General features: G+C 53.1%; 2 protein-coding genes across 3 annotated transcripts in view; both read left to right on the forward strand.

The window, feature by feature from the left end:
* Positions 1 to 1,109: 1,109 nt before the first annotated feature.
* EIF3K (eukaryotic translation initiation factor 3 subunit K) lies at positions 1,110 to 13,034 on the forward strand. Its single transcript, XM_082862327.1, has 8 exons — positions 1,110 to 1,356; positions 2,263 to 2,361; positions 4,948 to 5,068; positions 6,371 to 6,445; positions 9,396 to 9,462; positions 9,563 to 9,640; positions 11,373 to 11,498; positions 12,966 to 13,034. The coding sequence occupies exons 1-8, from the start codon at positions 1,298 to 1,300 to the stop codon at positions 12,995 to 12,997; spliced, it is 657 nt and encodes a 218-aa protein (XP_082718453.1). The 5' UTR covers positions 1,110 to 1,297; the 3' UTR covers positions 12,998 to 13,034.
* Positions 13,035 to 18,240: 5,206 nt separating this feature from the next.
* Positions 18,241 to 22,512, forward strand: part of ACTN4 (actinin alpha 4) — a 72,760-nt gene continuing 68,488 nt past the window's right edge. For both annotated transcript variants that reach the window (XM_082862930.1, XM_082862931.1), the window contains exon 1: positions 18,241 to 18,434. In XM_082862930.1, coding sequence (XP_082719056.1) covers positions 18,273 to 18,434 — 162 coding nt within the window. In that variant the 5' untranslated portion in view covers positions 18,241 to 18,272. The remainder of the gene's footprint in view (positions 18,435 to 22,512) is intronic.

Below are 22,512 nucleotides of genomic sequence, written 5' to 3' on the forward strand. Positions count from 1 at the left end.
GGCCTGCGCCCAGTGGCCAGCAGGGCCTCAGGGCTCGGAGTGCTGTCACCTCCCTCCCTCCCCACACGCCCTGCACCCGCCTTGCCTCCACCGGCTGTGGCCTCCCCCCTCCCCACTCTCGCTTCCTGCCCCAGCACAGAGCTGTGCAGCCGGCTCCACCCCCTGTCCCCTGGGCCCTAAGAGCCTGTGAGGGGCAGCTTGCCTTGGGACCCAGGGGACACCCCCTCCACTTCCAGGGCCCTGGGCTGCATGTAAACCAGATGCAAACTATCTTAATTGTGACCTGGAGGGGTGCCCTAACACTCCCTCCCCCGTTCTGGGCAGCGGCTAAAAACTACAGTTGAACCTCTGCTGAGTGCTTGAGTGCTGGGCCACAACTCAGAGATGGCAGGTCTGCACAGAGACGGCCATGCAATGTATATCACTGCTCACCGGGGGCACATACATGCACTTAGTGGTAACCTCCTGTGCGGTGCGAAGACCAGTCGACATGCAAATGCCTGGATATCCGTGTGCACATATGTGGATGTACCCACAGCATATACATAAGTGACACATGCATGTGTATCCATGCCTGCAGTGTGCAGAATCTGTTCACACATCTCATGACGGCACACACGGGGCACTCGCTTTCACCCACAAAACGAGCCGGAGGAGTCCAGGAACCCCCTCACCCTGCCCCTGCCGGGCAGAGAACAACGGCTTTGCGGGCTGCAACCCCCGGCGTTAGAATGGAGTGCGAGGAGCTCAGGATCCTGCCTCAGGGACCAAGGCCTGGGCCAAAAGGGGACCTCAGAGAGCACCTTCCTCGGGACTTGGCCACGGCCCAAAAGGAATCTATCTAACACGTGCATTCCAACACAGTTTTGAGTTCACGGCCGCGCGCAGTGCGACGTGGGTGCAAGCCACCAGTAAACAGGCTCCTTCACTGGGAGTTCCCGCGCACTTCCCAAGGACTGGAACTGGACGCAAGGCCCCGGAAAACCTTAGCCCCGCCTCCTCGCCTCTAGAAGCGCCTGCGCACTGGGCTAGACTAGGTCTTTTCTCGCGCCGTTGGTTCTGCTCGGGTAGAGCGTATGCGCACGCGCTAAACTGCGTCGCTGGGAAGAAGTCACGCGGCAGCCGGAAAGCGTGGCAGTAGCCTCCAGAGCTTCCCCACACCTTCACCGCCACTCGGGCTGGAGAGAAAACAAAGACGTAGTTTCCGTTTCCACCAGCTCTTCCTCTTCCAGTTCTCGAGGACGCAGTGCCGGCCGGGACTTCGGCTGTAGCCCTGGTGTGGGAGGCGACAACAGTCATGGCGATGTTCGAGCAGATGAGAGCGAACGTGGGCAAGTTGCTTAAGGGGATCGACAGGTCTGAGCCTGGTCGGAGGGAGCGCTTCTGGCCAAGAGGGGTGGAGGAGAGGGTTTTCTGGAGACAGCAAGGGGTGGGATTTTTCAGTCATCCTGGAGGACATGTTTAAGGAAAGCACTGTAAAGGCCTAAAGGCAGGAGGTAGCCTTGCCAACCGCTCAGTCTCCCCCTCTTTAATTGCTTTAAGCCAGCCGTCTCTGCTCCTCAGCTTTCCCTCTATCAGCCCCTCAGTTTCCTCTCTCTGTTCCTCAGTCTCACTGTGTCTCTCAGTGCCTCTTTATTGCTCTCCCTTTTTTTCCTCATGTCATTCATTGAACACGTTTACTAAAATCTACTCGGTCAGTTCTCGGCAATGCTGCGGACCACAGGTGACCAAAAACAGCCAAAGGTCATGCTTTCATGCAGTTCCTAGTTCAGAGTCCAGGCAGACCAGACAATAGACAGTGATAGCCAGGAGTGGTCAGAGCGGTGATGGGGGAAGCACAGGTAGATTGGTCGGGGCTGGGATGAGGGAAGCTAGGCAGGAGAGGATGGGGCTAGACCACAGTGGGGTTTGGGGACAGAAGGAAGGGGTGGGTGGCGAAGATGTCCAGGGGACCAGGTATACAGGCTGCAAGGGCTGGTTGGCTGAGAGATTGAGGAGGCATCCTAGAAAAGACTCCAGGGTTCTGACGGGGTTTAGAGGTTACACTTAGGTCTGGGATGTGGATAAGCTTCAGTAGAGGTTATAGAGCTGATTCAGTATTTGAGTAGAGCAAATGGCCAGTGACAGATGTAGAGGGAGGGAAGAAAGGAAGAGGGAGGAGCAGGCTACAGTGCCCTCCACCCCCCACCGGGTTCCATAGAGTGACGGGCCTCAGCTCTTGTCTCCTCTTTGCTTACCCATCTTGTTTCTCTTCTACTCTAGGTACAATCCTGAGAATCTGGCCACCCTGGAGCGCTATGTGGAGACACAAGCCAAGGAGAATGCCTATGATCTGGAAGCCAACCTGGCTGTCCTGAAGCTGTGAGTGTCTGCCTCCATTCCCACCCCCATGCCAGTAGCCAGCACTCCCAGCACTGGGTGGGGTGGGAGTTGGGGGTGGCCTGCAGGATGTGGCTTCTCTCTCTTTTTCAGAGTTGAAGTATAGTTGATTTACAACGTTGTATTAGTTTTAGGTGTACAACATAGTGTTTGGATATTTTTATAGATTATGTTCTGTTTAAAGTTATTATAAAATATTGGTTATATTCTCTGTGTTGTACATTACATCCTTGTATCTTATTTATTTTATACATTGTAGTTTGTACCTCTTAATCCCCTATCTTCCCCTGTTTTGCCACTCCCCCACCCCACTCCCCTCTGTTAACCACTAGCTTGTTCTCTGTACCTATGAGTCTGTTTGTTTTGTTGTGTTCATTCGTTTGTTTTATTTTTTAGATTCCACATAGAAGGGAAAACATATGGTATTTGCCTTTCCTTGTCTGACTTACATCACTAAGCATGATATCCTCTAGGTCCAACCATGTTGTTGCAAATGGCAAATTTCCATTCTTTTTTTTTTCTTTAAATGGATGAGTAATATTCCGTTGTGTGTATGTGTTTATATGTACCACATTTTCTTTATCCATTCATCTGTTGATGGACACTTAGGTTGCTTCCAGATCTTGGCTATTGTAAATGGTGCTGCTCTGAACATTGGGGTGCATGTATCTTTCGAATTAGTGTTTTTATTTTCTTCAGATATATACCCAGGAGTGGAATTGCTGGATCATATGGTAGTTCTAGTTTTAATTTTGGGGGGGAAGCTCCATACTGTTTTCCATAGTGACTGCACCAATTTACATCACACTAACAACCTACGAGAGTTCTCTCTTCTCCACATCCTCGCCAATGCTTTGTTATTTGTTTTTTTTGATGATAGCCATTTTGACAGATGTGAAGTGATATCTCATCATGGTTTTGATTTGCATTTTCCTGATGATTAGCAATGTTGAGCATCTCTTCATGTGCCTGTTGGCCATCTGTATGTCTTCTTTGGAAAAATATCTATTCAGGTCTTCTGCCCATTTTTGAATAGGGTTGTTTGTCTGTTGGTATTGAGTTGTATGAGCTCTTTATATATTGATATTTTGGATAGGATGTGGTTTCTCTTAATGTGCAAGACTAGGAAGCCAGAGAAGTTGGGGCTGGAGGAAGGATGGCTTTTAAATAAAAACACACATACAGGCTAGTACCTAAGACGAATGTATAGTTTAACAAGCGATTATAAATGAACACCTATGTAATCACCATCCAAATTGAAAAACTGTGTGTTGCTAGCGCCCCTGGTCCTTTGCCCCACATGCTTTGTGCCGACCACCCTGACCCTGGTAACCACTCTCGTGGTATGCTCTCATGGCCTGGCTTTATGTGAATTTACTGCACGTGCACGTACACACGCACACATACACACGCATCCTGATTAGCTTAGTTCAGGTTTGCCTGTTTTGACCTTGACATAAGTGTAATCATACAGCTGGAGCTCTTCTGCGTCTGGCGTCTTCCGCTTGGCCCTGGGCTTGTGAGCTCCATCCTTCTTCTGTGTGGCTGCAGTTGGTTTGTTGTCATTGCTGTATAGTGTTCCATGTGTGTCTGTGTCTTAATTATCTGTTCTCCTGTTAGTGGGCATTTGGGTTCTTCCTCCTCAGTGCTTTATTGACATACTACCAGCTGTGTAATTTTTATAGCTTGCATAGCCTCGGTTTTGCCGTCGATAAAATGGAGATAACAACACTTGTATTTGTGAGGTTGTTTGGGTTTTATTGGTGATAACCGCTGCTTAGTGAGTGCTCCCCATGTGGTAGCTGCTGTGCTGGGAGCTTTGTGTGTATTAACTCACTTAGATGTGAGGTAATTGTGCGCTCACTTGCCCTTGAGAGCTAGATATGGTTGTTATTGTCCCGTCTTGCAAGGGAGGAAACATTTTAAATGCACAGAGCATTTAAAATAAGTAGTCCGGGCTTCCCTGGTGGCGCAGTGGTTGAGAGTCCGCCTGCCGATGCAGGGGACACGGGTTCGTGCCCTGGTCTGGGAGGATCCCACATGCCGCAGAGCGGCTGGGCCCGTGAGCCATGACCGCTGAGCCTGTGCTCCGAAACGGGAGAGGCCACAATAGTGAGAGGCCCACATACCGCAAAAAAAAAATTAAATTAAATTAAAAAAATAAAAATAAAATAAGTAGTCCGCTAGTCCCCACCAAACAAACAAACAAATAAATAAATAAGTAGTCCAAGGTCACTCAGCACTGAAGTTTAAACCCAGGCACTTGGCTCCAGAGCCTTGACCAGTACTGCAGACTGCCTCTTATGTACTCATTTGTTTGTGAATCACTCAACACTGTCTGCCTTACTGCATGGTTGTGAGGATTAACTGTCCCCATCTACAGAGCAGGAAAGTAGGGTCAGGGAGGTTAAGGTCACACAGCCAGAGAGTGGTGTGGTTGGGATCGGAGCCCAGGTGTGTCCAGCTCCCAGACTCTGGGCCGAAGCAGTGGGCAGCCTGTCTGGCACCTGGTGAGGCCCAGGGACCTGGAGACAGCACTGCTACTGTGTCTCTTGTTCCCCTTCTCAGGTACCAGTTCAACCCAGCCTTCTTCCAGACCACAGTCACCGCCCAGATCCTGCTAAAGGCCCTCACCAACCTGCCCCACACCGACTTCACGCTGTGCAAGTGCATGATCGACCAGGCCCACGTATCCTTCCCATTTCCCGGGCTGGGTGTGTGGGAGGGGGCGGGGCAGGGTAGCTGAATTCATGGGGAAGTGGTCTGAGTTCAGCCACAGACACTGAGCTCTGAGCTTGGCCCGGTGCTGGCTGGGACTGGAGCACTGTGGAGGCTGAGGAAGGCCTGGCCCCCTGCCCTCACGGAGCTCACAGTCCAGTGGGGGAGACCTGTCCTGTCGGTGACAGCCTGAAACAGTCAGGGCTTGGGGTTAGAGAGCAAGAGGCACCTGAACCTGCCTGGATGCTAGGAAAGCTTACTGGAGGAGGGAACATGTGAAAGGTGAGGAATTAGGTGAAGCGGTAGGGAAGGGTGGTCCAGGCAAAGGGAATAGTATGTAGGGAAAGGAGGAGGAGAAGAGCTCAGTGCTGGTTTTCAGAGGCAGTAGAGGAAGTTTGGCATAGCTGCGCCACAGAATTGGTCAAACTCAGAAAGGGCGCTGGGGAGCCGTAGAAGGCTTTAAAGCTGCAGAGCGATATGGGTAGATTTATGCTTTAGAAAGATTCCCATGAGGCTTCCTAGCTGAGTAAAGACCACCAGGCAAAAGGCAGGAGCCGTGAAGAGCTAGATTGTCAGCTGAACTTCATTGTATGTAACCTCAGGGCCTGGCACAGTGTCTGGCACAGTGCTGGTCTTCAGTGAAGAAATACTGAGTGAAAAATCAATAAACTGGCCTGCTCACTGGTGGCTGGGCTGAGAAGTGTCTTCCTCATTAAACCTGCTCGGCCAGATGTGTCCATGGGAGCACCTGCCTTCTGAGAGACTGTCCACCTTCCCCAGAGGTCTGTCCCGGTGGCTTAAAAAAGGCACGTTGTCCACTTTTCAAAGTACAACAAAGTGTACAGTGAAAAAGCCAAGGCTTCCTCCCTCCCCATCCCACAGCCACCTACTCCCCTCCCCGAAGACAGCAGTTGTTTGCAGTTCTTGGCTACCTTTCCACAGATACCCTACTGGTACATAAGTACAGGTGTTTATAGACACATATTCCTCCCCAACCAAATGGTGGGCTGTTACACACATCGTTCTGCATCTTGCTGTTTTCTTATCACAGTGTGTCTCATCGCTTTCTCCATGTCACTTCTATAAGAGGTGACTCGATCTCAGTGTGTGGAGTGGCCACAGTTGAATTGTCCCCATCACTGGGTCACTAGGGTGTTGCTCACTTTTGCCATTACGAGCGTGCTGCGGTGCACAGAAGGTGGGCGGGCTGGTCTAGGGTGAGCAGCAGCCTCCTCGGGCTCCAAGACCTTTTGCCCTTAACGCTTCCTCCCAGCAAGAAGAACGGCCCATCCGGCAGATTTTGTACCTCGGAGACTTGCTGGAGACATGCCACTTCCAGGCCTTCTGGGTAACTTCTCTTGGGTCCGTGGTCAGGGTGGTGACTGGGCCGCGTGGAGACTGCTAAAAGTCACGGCCAGGGCTTCCCTGGTGGCGCAGTGGTTGAGAGTCCGCCTGCCAATGCAGGGGACACGGATTCATGCCCTGGTCCGGGAGGATCCCACATACCGTGGAGTGGCTGGGCCCGTGAGCCATGGCCGCTGAGCCTGCGCGTCCGGAGCCTGTGCTCGGCAACAGGAGAGGCCACAACAGTGAGAGGCCCGCGTACCAAAAAAAAAAAAAAAAAAAAAGTCACGGCCATGCACATATGTTGGCTGCCTCCGTGGCAGTGGGCCCTGTGCTCAGAGCTTTGCGTGTGTGGTCATATGGAATGGTCATCCTCACCCGGAGCCAGGACTCCCAGGTCCTCTCCTCTGCCCGCAAAGCTCAGGAGCGTGCTCATGTGGGCCCGCTCTCCCCCTCCCCTCCCCTCCCCTCCCCTCCCCTCCCCTCCCCTCCCCTCCCCTCCCCCTCCCCTCCCCCTCCCCTCCCCCCACGTTCTTCCAGTAAAAGTCCTCCATCCTCTAAATACTCTTCCCCCTTTTCTTGTTCTAACTGAGCCTGGCCTCCCACTCCTGCAGCTTCCCAAGTGGGAGGCCAGGTGGCCGCCTAGCTTCTCACTGCCACTCCCAAACCCATCTCCCCTCCCCCAGCCCCGAAGCGCCTGTGATAGCACTTCCTGCCCCACTTCGTTGGTATCAGCACCCCCCCTGCCCGCCCCCCATGACTGCTCCTCATTTTTGTGAAGAATTCAGCTCACTGCCGCTCTTTACCACCGCTGTCTTTATTCTCAGATACTTGAAAGGGCAGATCCGTCATCCTTCCACCACCCTGACTTCTCAGTTTCCGGATTTCTTGTCCTACCTGTGTCCTGAGCCCCTCACATCCTAGACCAGTTCTCAGCACATTGGACCCCTGAGGAATTAAAAAAACAAATACGAACACGTGAATCCTGCCTTCACAGGATCTGATGTAATTGGTCCAGGTGTGGTCTAGGCTTAGGGATTTTAAACACTTATCCTTGGTGATTCTGATCGCCGGCTAAGGCTGGGAACCACCCGCCTGTACTCAATTGCCTCCTCTTCTGCCCATGAATGTCAAACGTTTCCACCCTCCGACCACTCCCTCCTCGCTTCCCAGCTCGCCCCCATGAGGTCAAGTCTCCGACCCGACATTCTTGGGCCTGGCCAGCAGCCCCAGTCCTCTGTTCTGCTTCCTCCTTCAGCGCAAGGCGTGCGCTTCTCCCCTCGACACCTGTGTCTGAGGGGATGCTCCAGGCTGGAGAAGACCCAGCAAGCGACCCAGACCCGCTCTTCAGCTCCTCCTGGCCTGGGGCCTTGCTTCCCTCCCCCTCGCCTGGACAGCTCTTCACAGCTGCCCATCACCACCACTTTCTCCCCACCTCAGCTTACGATCGGGCTTCTCATTTCATGGGAAAATAGAAGCAGCCAAAGCAGAACTTCCTGCCCCTGGCCAGACGTCTACCGGCAGCTGACAGAGCACTTTTCTCTTTTCGTGGGCGACCTGTCCCTCCTCCCGTCACAGGCACCCCTGCTCCGGTGCCCCGACCCCCTTCCCCCTGGCCCACTCAGCAGCATCACCCAAGCCGTTCTCCCCAGTCTCTGATAGCAGCAAACTTGGCCTTCCCGCACTGTTCTGTCACCACGGAACACGTCCACCCCGCAGTGAGTTCTAGCCTAAAAAAGAGAATGCTCCCTGGACCTCCACACTCCCCACCAGCTCTGCCTCTCGCCCACTCCCTCTGCTCCCCTTCCAGCCATGCTCCCGCCTGGGGCACTGGCTGGCCCAGTTTGCCCAGGGCTTTCCTGGTTTTCAAGCTGAAAGTCTCACATCCCAGGAAACCCTCAGTCTCAGGTGAATCGGGACTGTCGGTCGGCCCGCCCCTGGGCCAGGTTGCCTGTGCTCAGCCTCCCTTCTCCCCCTGCTCACATGAACTCAACGCCACCGTTCAGTGCATTCAGGCTTTTATGACCAAGCCTCTGCCCCCCCCAACCCACACGCAGGCCGTGGAACCACTCTTGTTGAGACCCACAGTGACGTCCCCATTGCTAGGTCCAGTAGGAAGTTCTCAGGCCCCAGCTCAGCTGCCTGGCCAGTGTCTCTTGGCCTCCGGGACAGCTGCTCTCCTGGCTTTCCTCCCGCTGCACCGGCTGCTCCTTCCCGTTGTCCTTGCAGGTTCCTCGTTTCTCACACTGAGGTTGGGGGGCGCCCTGGCTGGGAAGGTGGCATTTGAGCAGAGGCCTGAAGGAGGTGGGAGTGGTAGCCGTGGGGGAGGAGAGTTCCAGCCCCCAAGGCAGCCAGCGCAGAGACCTTGAGGTGGGTGGGTGTCTGGAATTTCTAAGGGGCAGCGAGGAGCCCCAGTGGCTGGAGTGAGGGGGTGAGTGGGAGGAGGTGGCGGGCAGATCCTGGGGGGCCTCGTGGGCTGTGGTAGGACCGTTGCCCTTTTCTCGGAGATGGGAGCCAAGAGGAGGTAGGTGAGTGTAGGTAGCTAATCTGTATCTGTCTCCTCTCTTGGGACTGTGGTTTCTGCCTGCCAGGTTCAAACCCCAGCTCTGTGACTTTGGGCAAATCACTTAGCTGCTCTGAGCTTTGATTTCCTCATCTCTAAAATGGGCAAGGGACTTCCCTGGCGGTCGAGTGGTTAAGACTGTACTTCCACTACAGGGGGTGCGGGTTCGATCCCTGGTCAGGGAACTAAGATCCCACATGCCGTGCGGTGCAGCCAGAGAGAAAAATAAAATGGGCAAAAAAACAGCAACTGTTGCATCATAAGTTTGCACACAGAAGAAGGGCTGGCATGTGGGGTGGATGCTGGGGTGTTCACTTCTGCTATTGTCAGTGTTAATATTCTTGACATTATTCATGTTACTGTTATTTCAACATTGTAAATCCCCTCACAGCAAGCCCTGGATGAAAACATGGACCTCTTGGAAGGTATAACTGGCTTTGAAGACTCTGTCCGAAAATGTAAGTTCCTCTCTGAGCTTGGGCTCCCTGCTGCGGGGGAGGGAGTGGCAGCAGGGTCTTGGGGGTGGCCCTTCATCATCTTTGTCCCTAATTTCCACAGTTATCTGCCATGTTGTGGGCATTACTTATCAGCACATTGATCGCTGGCTGCTGGCCGAGATGCTCGGGGATCTGACAGGTAAGGCCCCCTCTGGGTCCCTAGTGCCCGTTTAGGAGGTTGGGAGCGAGGAGGGCGGTGGGCCTCAGCCAGCTTCTCAGATGGGCCCACCCCTGCCTCACCAGGTCATTATTGAAGGCCCAGGGAGGGAATAAGGAATTAGTATAAAATGTTCCCTTTGGCGGGGTTCCTATGGCATTCATTCATTTATTCTGCGTAAATTAATTCAACGCCTATTCTGTGTTCAAGGCCCTGGGGCCACAGCAGTGAACAACACAGAATGACTCAGATTCGTTCTTGTGGAGTTGGCAAAGCAGATGACAAATGAAGATGTACATGTCCAGTGGGAATTCATGCATGACAGCCCCTAGAGAGGGCTGGGGTGGGCGAGGGGCGGGGGGACAGGAGGCACATGGAGGTGAGGAGGTGCAGCATCTGAACGGTTACAGCCTGAGGGCAGAGCCAATGTGAGGATCCTGTGTGCTCACAGAGCAGCCAGGAAGCCCTAGGCTGGAGCAGGGTGAGTGAGGGGGCGTAGCTGAGGGCAGCGAGGCGGCGTAGCTGAGGGCAGCGAGGCGGTGGTGGGAGGGGCTTCAGATATTGAGGAGCCTCCTGCCTGAGGACTTTGTCCTTTACCCTGAGTGAGATGGAGCCACTGGAGGACCTGAGCAGAGAGGGACCTGATCAGATTTATGTTTTTAAAGATCCCTCCAAGGGCTTCCCTGGTGGAGCAGTGGTTGAGAGTCCTCCTGCCGATGCAGGGGACACGGGTTCATGCCCCAGTCCGGGACGATCCCACATGCCGCGTAGCGGCTAAGCCCGTGAGCCATGGCCGCTGAGCCTGCGCGTCCGGAGCCTGTGCTCCGCAACGGGAGAGGCCACAACAGTGAGAGGCCTGCGTACCGCAAAAAAAAAAAAAAGATCCCTCCAAAAAGAAAAAAAAAATGTGTGTGTATTTGCTCGTTTTGCAAAAAGAAACGCAAGAAGGAAAAATAAAAGAACTAAGGAAAATGGTTACTCCCTGGGGACCGGAAGTGAGAACAAGGAGGAGAGTGGTGGGTTGGGGGAGAGATTAAGTGCCGTCTTGGGTAGTTTTGCCTTTTGAGCCAGGTGGGTTTTTTGTGGGATGTTTGTTTGTTTTCAGTGGAAGCTAACTTTTAGTGGGCACTTTGAGTCAGGCACTATACTAAGTGCTTTACCTCGGATAGATATTTTACATATTTAAAAGTGAAATTAAATCGAAAGGGGATGAAACAACCCTTAGAATGGAATGTAAAGAGAAACAGATGAATAATAGTCCTACAGAAAAGAGTTATTTCAAGGAACAGAACATTTCTCTGGCTGGACAACCTTACAGGCATATTTTCTAAAGGCAAAAAACAGTTGCAGAGAAATGCTTAAACCTGGTGCCATAAGCTTATTGTCAGTGGTAATGATGACGCCCTAATTCTGAAGCCATTTCATGTAGATTGTGGCGAAGGGCAGATAAGTACACTGCTGTCATTAGGAGCCGAGCTTCGAAATGGGAGAGGTAAATAGAAAATGAAAGGAGGCTAAGGCCAAAGCCCTGTGATGGGAAGGATGAGAAGGCTAAAAGGCTCCCTCTGGCTGCTGTTCGGAGAATGAACTATAGAAGCACCAGGCCGGCAGCAGGAGACCAGGTGGGCTGAAGGCAGGGAAGGAGGACACCTCGGCCCCCCGGTGCTGTGGGATCAGAGTGCGCAAAGCCCCTGTGCTGCTGTGTCCCCTGCAGACAGCCAGCTAAAGGTGTGGATGAGCAAGTACGGCTGGAGCAGCGATGAGTCGGGCCAGATCTTCATCTGTAGCCAGGAAGAGAGCATTAAGCCCAAGAATATCGTGGAGAAGATCGACTTTGACAGTGAGTGGTGGCCTGAGGCCTCAGGCTGTAGGCCTGAGGAGGTGCCCTTTGACAGACCAGGGCTGGGGCCCCAAAGGACCCAGGTAAATAGGTTCTGGTTCAAGGCCAGGAAATTGGCATCTGCCAGACTCCCCTGACCTCTTCCGTCCCAGGCCGCCTGCCCAGGGAGGGATGGCAGAGAATGCTGGGTGTCCTCCCCTGGAATTCTGGGTACTATATCCTGCCCTGAAGCACTCAGTAAGACTTCCCGGGGTCTGGAGGGGCCTTGCAGGGTGTCCCCACACCTTCACTGATCCCAGGGCTCTCGGGGCCTGAGCCCCGCATCTGCTAAAACGCAGCAAAACACCAACCAGGAAGTGCAGGCTCTGCAGTCCGGCTAGCTGGGTGGGATCTTGGTTCTTTATTTCATAGCTGTGTAACTTTGGGCAAGAGATTTTTACCTCTCTGTGCCTCGGTTTTCTCACGTATAAAGGGGGGATGTTGGCACCAATGATTATAACAAACACTGTGTAGTTCTTTACACTTTTTAAGTCATTGGTCCTCAGGTCACCCCCGTAAGGTAGGTGCCATTATTGTAAGTAACTGAACACCACCACGATAGGCACCTCATGGAGGTGTGAGTGTGAAGTGAGGCGATCCACGTGCACCACTTAGCAAGGAACCAGTCCCACAGCTCACTGAAGGTTACCCTTGTTGTCACCATCACGTATACATTACCTAACACAGACTCCACTGGCTGCTCAGCTGGAGCAAACCTGTTGTTCCACTAGCACGCGCTCTCTCACCTTTGCGCTGCATGGATGTCTTGGAGTGAGGGAGAACCGGGGGACAGGGAAGGGCTGCTTCCTTAGGCCCTGGGTCTCGAGTGTGATTCTGGTGTTTGAAAGATACGGACTGGTATGGTGTAGCTTCTGAGTACAAACCAAGTTGCTACTTAATCGAGAAACAAGATTGAGCGGGCAGTCATCTCCACATCTGGGGGCTGTGGACCCTCACTCTAAATGAGATGTGCCCACTGGGTGGGGTTCTCTGAGAGAACTCACTGGAGCAAAGGGTTCTGCAGTGAGGAGATGTAAGTTCAGTGCTCAGAGTGTCTTGCAAACAGTACGTAATAAATGTTACTATGACGGTGATGATGATAGCGAGCCACACTTACTTAGTAACGGGCATTGTTCTAAGGCCATCATTTAATCCCATAGGGTAGATGGTTCTTGTAGGTGGGAAACTGATGTTTAGCGACTTGCTTGAGGTCACCCCACCCACCCTGCCCCCGGTACAGGGTGGAGCCGCGACCTGAACCTAGGCCTCCTTGTTCCAGACTCCAGACTTTTAACTCTACTGCCTTTGTGATGGTGACTGAGGGGGTCTGTGATCATCTGCCCCTAAACAATCATGGGCGCTGTGGTTGGTGGCTAGAGGTTCGTCTCCGATTCTGCTCACGTTGACCCTGGCCTTCCCTTTCAACAGGTGTGTCCAGCATCATGGCCTCCTCCCAGTAACTTTGCAGGCGTTTAATAAAGACTTGTTGACTTCTTAGCCCTGTTATCTTCTTGTTGGCTTCCTGACTCTGCCCCTCTCCCGCCGCGGGAGCAGTCCTCGCATGGCCCTGTGCTGGGGCCACCTCTGTTCTGGCTGCCCACACCCACGTCCACCAGCAGCCAAGCTTCCTTTGATCTCCTCCTCTGCCCGGACCCAGCAACTGACCTCCATCACCACCTTCCTGACCTGTCAGGTCACAAGTGGAGGGCACGCAGCCATGAGTCAGCAAAGAGGGTGTGAATGGGCTGTGGGTGAGTCAGCAAGGAGGAGGGTGTGACTGGGCTGTGGGTGAGTCAGCAAGGTAGAGGGTGTGAATGGGATGTAGGAGCCCAGCCCTGCACCTGGGGCCAGCTTGGGCTCTTCTGTCCTCTTGAAAACCTAGGCGAACAGGTGTGGCCACTGGGTTCCTGGTGAGGGAGAGGCACCGGTTGCCCTTGGCCCTCACAGATGCAGCCACTAGCGGCCCTGAGGCAGTGGCTGGAGGGGTGAGTTTGCGGGGGGAGGGGGGTATTCTGGCTGCGTGCTCAAGCGGTTTTGTGTCCTTGCTCTCTGTTCCTCAGTTTCCTCATCTGTGAAAGGGGGAGAATAATGCACCCTTGTCAGAATCATGAGGATTCTGTGAGCTCTGGCTGGTAAATTCCTCAGATCAGGACCTAGCCTGATTTTGGCGCTTAGAAAACTGGAGTCGTTAATTTCAGAGTCAGAAGAGTTTGTCCCCAGTGTTGCAAACTAGTCCCCAGCACTCTTCTGTTTGGTGAGACTTTATAAGAAAATTGGGATTTGAGGCCAGGCCATTCCACCCCTACCCCATGCCGAGTCCCAGCCTACAGTGGCCAGGAGGCCCAGCACACGTCACATGATCCTTAGTTGGGTTGGTCATTCGCATTTTACAAAGTATTCCAGACATTCTGGCAGAGTGACCTTAGGTTGGTTATTCGCATTTTATAAGGTATTCCAGACTTTCAGGCGGAGTGACTTTGGGCGGGTGTCTTCACCTGTGAGCCTGTTGCCTGCAGGAAGAGGGAGTGGGGACAACAGTGACTGGGGAAAATGGAGGAAGTCAAATGCCACAATAGATGCACATCCCTTTACATAGACTGCTGGTGCCCCTGAGGGAGCGCCTCATTCTCAAATGACCATATGTGTGGACTCTGCCCACGGAAAGGGCAGGTGAGCCTGTGCTGCCAGCCTTCCCAGCCCTCCCCACTTGCCAGCACTCACACCCATCGTTCTCTGAGGGCCCTGACTTGGGGAGCCAGGGCCGACGGGACACCCTTTGCTCTGGGATCAGACCTGAGCAGGATCCAGGAACTAGGGCATACCCAAACCCTGGGGACAACGGGTGCTTTTGCAGCTCAGGAATTGGGAGCTAGCTCTAAGGGGAGTAGGAGGGGAGACTGGGATGCTGTTACCCACCCATTTGGTTGTGTGAGTCAGCAAAAGGCACCCGTTCTGGGTGGGCACACTCCCACTCACCCACATAACATTGCCCTTGTGTAGGGTACAATGGGCCATGGCCACCCTGCAGGGGAGGAGGAAATGACCTTTATCTGTTTTGGAAGCCACAACTTGTCCGGCTTTGCCCACCTGCTTTTACTCCAGGAGGATCATCCTTTGAGCAGCTAAGAGGCCTGGCTCTGCAGAACGACTGAGTTCGAACACCAGCCTAGTGACCTTTGGGGGTGTTAGTCAACCCCTCTGTGCCTGTTTTACAGCTGGGGAGAGTACCCACTTCAGTCATTGCTGTGAGTTAATGCACTCAACTTGTCACCTGTCATGGTGGCTCGGGCTTAGGGCTGCTGATTCAGGTGCTTCCACAGTCACCTCTAGACATCCCAGGACCTGTTCATGTTCCTACCCTGAGAGGATGCAGCCCTCTCTCCTTTGTTTCATCTAACTAGCATTAATAATGGGATACAGCATTTATTTGTTTTAATTCAACACTTATTTATTTAATTTATTTTTTTGACCGTGAGGCTTGTGGGATCTTAGTTCCCTGACTAGGGACTGAACCTGGACCACAGCCATGAAAGTGCCGCATCCTAACCATTAGACTGCTGGGGATTTCCCAGTAATGGGATACAGCATTTAATAAGTTCTGACTGAAGTCTCGAGAGCTCCAAGAAATGGTGATGTGGAAATGGTGAACCTAATGCCAGGGCCCACTGGCCATACCCTTTCACTCAGGGATCTCTCCCTGCCCCCTCTTCTTGCCTGCTGCACCTTGACCCTCCATAAACAGTAGCTATTATCACTGCACTGTCCATGGATGGCTGCTGGGAAGTGGCCTCAAAGCTGGCAATTAAAGGGAGCCTTTAATTTAAACCTCATTGGCTGGGGACATCGACATCCACTTCATCTCTGAGCCCTTGGTCTGGGAGGTTTCTCAGTGTCAACCGGGAGCACGCAGGGAGGAGCAGAGGGCCCATTGTTTGAGTGGCCTTTCCCTGCCCAGCGAGCCCAGCGCAAGAGTCCTGGGCTCGTTCTGCAGGTTAGGCAGGAAGAGGGTGCTTTGCCCCAAGCCAGACCCAGCCCAGCCCAGCCCAGCTTTGGAAACAGCCAACACCCGTGTCTTTGGCCAGGTCATGGCATTACCTGGGAAAGTGGGCTGCCACCTAGGCATCATCCCCTTTTGCTTGCCCTTGGATCTCTTCTAGTGCCTTTGAGGGAGGAGAGGAGAGATCCTGGTAGCTCCCATAACCTGGAGAAGCTGTGTCTTCTAATCCCCATCCCCAGCAGATGACTGCAACACAGTCCTTTTGTATTGCCGGTCAGGCTCTGCTTCAGTCAAACCCTTACCTTCGTACCTTCCCTAACACGCACCCATTCCCCTCAAGGTTGCTCTAGGTCCAAAACCTAGAGCCATCTTGAGTCTTGATTCTTTGCTCTTTCCCGCCCCTGCCTCCCACCCCCATCAAATTCATGACACTAAGTCTTGGAGGCTCCATTTTCCCACATCCTCCCACTGCCTCTCCTCAGCACTCTCCTCCTTCACCCTCTTGTCTGTCTGTCCAGCCTCATCAGGACCATCGCGGCAGCCTCCCCGCTGCGTTCCCTGAACTCACTCCACCTTCTACAGTTTGTTCCCCTTGTGTGGCCAGACAGACCCTATGGACAGTTGAATCAGACCCCACCCCTGCTTGCAGTCCTCTCCTAACTTACCATTGCACTTAGAATAAAATTCATTATATGTCCACACTGCACTTAGAATAAAATCAAAACTTCTTTTCAGGCAAAAAATAGTAAAAAAAACAAAAAAACTCCTCAGATTCTTCAGTATGGTTTTAAGTCTGTTCATTCATCTGGGATTTATTAAGCTTCTGTCTTGTGCCAGACACTGCTTCAGGGGCTAGAGATACAGCAGTGACCAAAGCAAAAGATCCTCACCATTCATGGGCTGACATTGTTGGGAAGCAGACAAATAAACACGATAAATAAAGCGGTCATGTAGTATATTAAATGGTGATCAGTATTCTGGAAAGAATAAAGCTGGGAAGGTGTGGGATGCTATTTATGAAAAGGTGGTCAGGGGAGGTCTCACGAGGTGATACTTCCGCTGATCTGCAGGAGAGGAGGCTGTGAGCCCTGGGGATCCAGTATCTGGGGAAAGTGTTCCAAACAGTGGTAACAGGTATCACCGTATACAAAGGCCCTGAGGCTGGAGCATACCCGGGGTGTTGGAGGAACAGCTAGGAGGCCAGCAGTGTGGCGGGAGCTCAGAGAGGAGGGGCAGAGTGGGAGGTGAGCTGGGATAAGAATGGGGACCAGGATGACCAGGACGTGGAAGACCTTGTGGGTTTGGCTGAGGCCCCAGGAGTCTCGGTTATTTCAAGAGCTGGGCTGGGCTGCACCAGGGCAAGGAAGACTCCGGCAGCCTTTCCTCCTTTCCTTGACTTTGACACGAGGCACCAAAGGAAGGTTCTGAGCAGGGAGGAAGGGACTTGATCTGACTCAAGTGTTCACAGGCTCCTTCTGACTTCTCGTGAGAAGGAGAGTTGGGAGGTGAGTGGAGGAGCAGAGAGATGGTGAGGACGCTACTGCAGTGGTCCAAGCGAAGACAAGGCGAGGCTGGACAGGACCAGGATGTGTGGCCGTGGGGGAAAGGGGAAGTGGGTGGATTCCGTACATACTCTGAAGATGGAACTGACAGAATTTCCTGAAGAACTGGATGTGGGGTGTGAAGACAGAGGAGCCAAGGAGGACTGCAAGCTTTGTTGCCTGCACAGCTGGAAGGATGGAGGCGCCATTGACTGGGTGGGGATGACTGTGGGGTGACCAGGTCGGAGAGCAAGATGAGGAGCTCCGCTTTGGATATTTACACTTGACATGCCTCAATGTAGCAATGTCATTTATCTGTATTTATTTATTTATTGCTGCGCCACGCCCCCCCCATATTAGCCACTTGAGAACCAATCACATTTATCATGCTCGGCACCATATCGCCAGTACCCAAGAACAGGCCCTGGCACACCAGTAGGTGCCCAATAAATGTTTGTTGAATGAATGAAGATAGACAAGTCCAAAAAATCCTCTACCTTTCCCGTCAGCCAGTATCTATTCCAGTCTATCTAACTCCCATGTTCATTTCGTGAATCCCTCAGATGTTTGTTCAAATGTTCTCCTTCTCCGCAAAGGCTACCCTGAGTACTTCGTTTACGTTCCAGCTTTGCTTGATTTTTCTCCATAACACTTAACCCTGTAATATATATGTACTTAAAATTTTGTTTGTTGTCTCCCTTCCATGAGGCCAGGGAGTTTTGTCTATCTTGTTTACTGGCAACGCACACAGAGGGCGCTTAATAAATATTTGTTAAATTTCTGTTACTGAATGGGAATACACGCCACGCCTCAGCAGGTTCAAGCCTGATGTCGAGACCCGCCTTACGAATCATCCATGCTCTGGCCCCGCCCACACGCGGAGGCCGCGCGCGCTCACGCGGGAGAGGGGGCGCGGCTCGTCCATGAGCTGAAGGGCCGAGGGGAGGTGCACTCTGCGCAGGCTCCGAGCTCCCCGAGGCGGGGTTTCAGTGCTTTTTGGCATAGGAGACGCGCGCGCGCGCGAGAGGGCGGCGGCGGCGGCGCGGTGCGCAGGCGCAGCGAGCAGTGCGCAGGCGTCAGCGGAGGGCGGGCTGAAGCTGCTGAAGCGGCGGCGGTAGCGGCGGCGGCGGCGACGGCGGCTCGGCCAGAGGGGCGGGAGCAGAGGCGGGAGTGGACGGGCTCGGGAGAGGCAGCGGAATGGTGGACTACCACGCGGCGAACCAGTCGTACCAATACGGCCCCAGCAGCGGGAGCAATGGCGCTGGCGGCGGGGGTAGCATGGGCGACTACATGGCCCAGGAGGACGACTGGGACCGGGACCTGCTGCTGGACCCGGCCTGGGAGAAGCAGCAGCGCAAGGTGCGCGGCCCGCGGGCCGAATGGGCTGGAGGGGGGGGCTTCCGAGGGAGGCTGGGGGCCGGAAAGGGGCTGGGAGGTCCTGAGACGGAATTGGAGGGTCTGTGGTGAGAACTGGGCGTCCTGGGAATGAACTGGCGGGTCTGGGAAGGGGTTTAGAGTCCTGAAGAGGAGTTGCAGAACTTGAGCAGGGAATTGGGAGTCTGAAAAAATAATTGGCGGCTGAGTAGGGAGTATGGAAATCTAAAACAAGGAATCGGGGAGCCCGATGAAGGAATTGGAGGGTCTGGGCGGGGAATTGGGGGAAACCGGCGAGATGATTGGAGACTCTAAAATGGAATGGGGTCTGAGGCGGGACTGGTGGGTCAGGATGGACTGGGGGGTGTTCAGAGAGAAACGGGGGAGTCTGGAATTTGTGGGTCAGGATAGAATTAGGCGTCGGGGGAGTCTGAAGAGCTCGAGTACGGAGGGGGTTATTTGGATTGCGGAATCCTCTGAAGAGGGTTGGAATTGTGGGAGCCCCGGGTTGGGGGACTTCTAAAGGGGATGAAGATTCTGGAAGTCTGAAGATGGAGTAGGGGTACCAGGGAAGGGATTACGAAGTCTGAAGAGTAGTGGGAGGACTGGGAGACTGGGGAGGTGGAAGGAGGAGAGGGGCTGAGGAAAGAAGTGGGTGTGAAAGGACCCGGAGCTTGGGGGGTGAGAACGGGGAGGGCTGCTAAGGAGTTCCGGGACTCCGGGTCTGAAGGGAGAAGTTAGGGAGCTGTAAATAGGAGGTTTTGGAGGAGGTGAGATTTATTTGGGGTGCGCTGTTCTACGGGGAAGAGGAGAAGATTGGGAGATAGGAGGAATGTGATGAGGCCGAGACCTCATTGATGAGGAGAGGCCGAAGGGGGGATCCAGAGAGTATCTGGAGTGTTTTGAGGAGGGGTTCTGAAGAACTGATGGAACGCAGACAAAGCTCAGCAAAGGGTTGGCGGCGCCGGAGGCTAAGGCAGCCTGGACCAGGTGAGGATGGCAGGAGAGAATGAGCGGAATGGCGGATGGTGGGAGGGAGGTTAGAGTAGTAATGAAAGTCTCATTAGAAAGGGAGTGTGTGACGGATAGACTGAGAAAGGAATTTGGGGGTGGGGGCTTCTGGACATGCAGTCCCGAGACTGGAGAGAGTGTGTGTATTGTGAAGGGAGAATAAATTGTTTGGGGAGGAAGAGGTGAGAGTGTCCAGAAGAATTGTGTCTTTTGGGGGTGGTGGTGAAGAGCTCTTTCTAAAGCAGGGTCTGTTTTCAGGTGGCATGTTGAGAAGGTGGTGTGTGTGTGTGTAATCCAGGATGGTTGAGAGGGGAGAGCTCCAAGCTTATAGAAGAGAGGGTTTGAGCATGTGCAGCAAGAGCTAAAGAAAGGAGGGTGTTGAGTGGGTGTGTATGTTGGGAGGGGGCTGTTTAAAAGTGTTGTGTGTGAAGAGGGTGGGAAGTACTTGCACTTAGAGGCATTTAATATGTTCCGGAGATCTGGATTTTCTCCCTAGCTTTGTTGTCAGCTCTGTGGCCTTGGGCAAGACCCTTGATCTCAGGGCAGTTCTGTCATCTGTGAAATGAAGAGGGGTCGAAGGGGTCCCATCTTGATTCTACAAGGATGGATGTGTGTGGTGTTGGGACTTCGGGAGGGTAGCTTTGGGGGAGCTTCCTCAGGATCACGGGGGCCAACTCAGGCAAGGGGCTCGAGTGGCGAGTGCGGCTGGAAGCCTCTTGAGGGTGTGAGTTGGTGCTTTGGGAGCTCCGTGCAGGCAGCCCAGTGTGGAGGGGAAAGGGTGAAGGGAGCAGCTGTTCCAGGCACCCTGGGGTGGAGCCTGGCATGACCTTGGGTAAATTACCAACCTCTGCTTGAATTTCCTCATCAGTAGTTGTGGGGGGGGGGCGGGTGGCGGCTTGATGGTGGTGTCCTTATCTGTTGCCCCACCTTCCTCCGGGTGGACAGGTTGAGATAATCTGACATAAAATTCTTTTTGAGGGGAGAGACCTAGCCTGCAGTCTCAACAGTAATTTATTGCCGGAGGCAGTGCCGGGCTGGAAAAGGTTAAGAGTTGCCACGAGACTTGGAAAGTTGGGAGGGGAACAGGGGGCCACGGGGTTGTTTTTGAGCGTGTCTGGGATCTGTCTTCTCCAGCTCCAGGTGCTTGCGGAGAATGAGCTTCGGAACATTTTTACTCAGGTGGTGGGAGTGGGGACCTTCCCTTTCCCTCCCTTCCTGACTTCTACGACTCCCAGAGTGACTCCCTTTGCTAGCTCACTTCCACTCCCCTCTGGGAGTTAGGGTGTGTGCTCCTTCGTGGTTATAGTCTGCCTTGCGCACAGGGTGAGGCTGAGGCACCATTCAGGCCTGGGTGGGACCCCCTAGGGGACTCACCGGAACCCCTAGGCCTTGCTGCTGTTGGATCATCCTCCCTCCTCCCTTCCACAAGGACCAGGCGAGGTTCAGGGAAAGGGTGGCTCGCAACCCCTCTAATACTAGCTGTTTTAGATTCTCAATAAGGGGCAGATTCTAGTGTGTCCTGCTTTATACAACTGCTACAAATACTTACACACAGCTGTACTTTGGGGGGAAATGTTGCTTCACTGCTGTGCACCTGCCTATTACGGGGTGGGGATCCTTTCTGAAATGGGAGAAGGAGTAATTGAAAGGAACCATATACACAAGTTTGTGCTGTTGTCTTCCTTCTAAGAGGAACCCCCCCCACCCCCATTCCCCCCAGACAGGCTGGCTGGGTTTTTCTGCGCTGCAGTGTCACTTTAGTGAATGACAGATTGCCCTTCTTGCCCCTTCAAGGCTGAGCCACTGGTCACAGGGAGAGTGGCAGTCCTGTGAGTGTCCTGTGTGTACTCTCATACCCTAAAAATCACTATCCAGGATAGCTGTAGGCCCTTAAAGCGTGTGGAATTGAATTCTTCTAGGAATTAAGCAAGGTTTGGCCCAAGTCAGAGGGTGCGTGTGATCCTGGTGGTTCTCACTTCTACCTGAAGCCCTTCTAAGGACCCTTGTAACCAAGGCATTACCTGATAAGTAGCTTATGCAACAGTTCTGATCTGGGAAGGCTCTGCGTGTTTTCTCCAGGGGTGTGGGGGAAGGACTGGTCTGGCCTTTGAGCAAATTCTTGAGCAATTATAGCTCTGGGCCAGAGTTCTCTCTCCCAGTTTCTGAAAGGGGCCTGGGTAGCCTTGCCCCGCCCCCCCCCGCCCCCCCGCCCCCCCCTTCTGCTGGACAGGTGAAGTCACTTGATAGCTGATCTAGAACTTCTCATCACAGCAAGAGGAATTGCCTCCTTTGCGAAGGTCGCCTGTTCATTGAAACATCACTGCTTACAGGGCCTCAGTGTTTAGACCCTGACCTTTGACTCAGGCTCTATTAGATTTGAGTTAATTATTTGAAAGTTCTGATGGTTCTTGTTTTTCTCCAAGTAGAGTTTGTTTGTTTTGTTTTTTCCTTAGGCTGATGATAGAGACCTCAAAGTAGCCATCTGTTATTTTGTTCCATTACTCTAATTGCTTGCCTCTTAGGACCTGGCTGAGACTAGCAAGATCCTTAGCAGTTTTAAAAACTGAATAAGTTACATACTGAAAACAAAAACAAAACCCCAAAAAACCTAAACTCAATTGTCATCTAGAATTAAAGACTGTAAATATGTGAGGGCGGCAGGTATCCTGTTTGCCTTCTTGGGAGAGAGGTAGGGGTAGCTATTAGCTGCTAGCCTCTGTCCTCCCCGCCCCCCAACCATGTGTTTTAAGAACAGGGCTTTTCTGATGACTGCGGAAGGATGAGATGTGGGAGGATGGCCTGGGAGTACAGCGCCCCTTGTACTCACTCACTCATTCAGCTGAGAGTTGAAATCTGGTTGGTGCCATGGAGTGGCGCCTGTTTCTTCATCTAATTCTGTGCTCTCCAGGGCGTGGGCCCAGGATTGCCCTCTACCTTTTGAAACACCCTCCCTGAGACCAACAAGGAAGCTGCATTGGCAGCCGGGAGCTGACTCACTCTCCAGTTGGAACTGGTGCTAAATGGTTTCATTTAATGGCAGCCGATTGCCTGG

Source organism: Leucopleurus acutus (assembly GCF_964270905.1).
Source record: "Leucopleurus acutus genome assembly, chromosome: 20".
In the NCBI taxonomy this organism is placed as follows: Eukaryota; Metazoa; Chordata; class Mammalia; order Artiodactyla; family Delphinidae; genus Leucopleurus; species Leucopleurus acutus.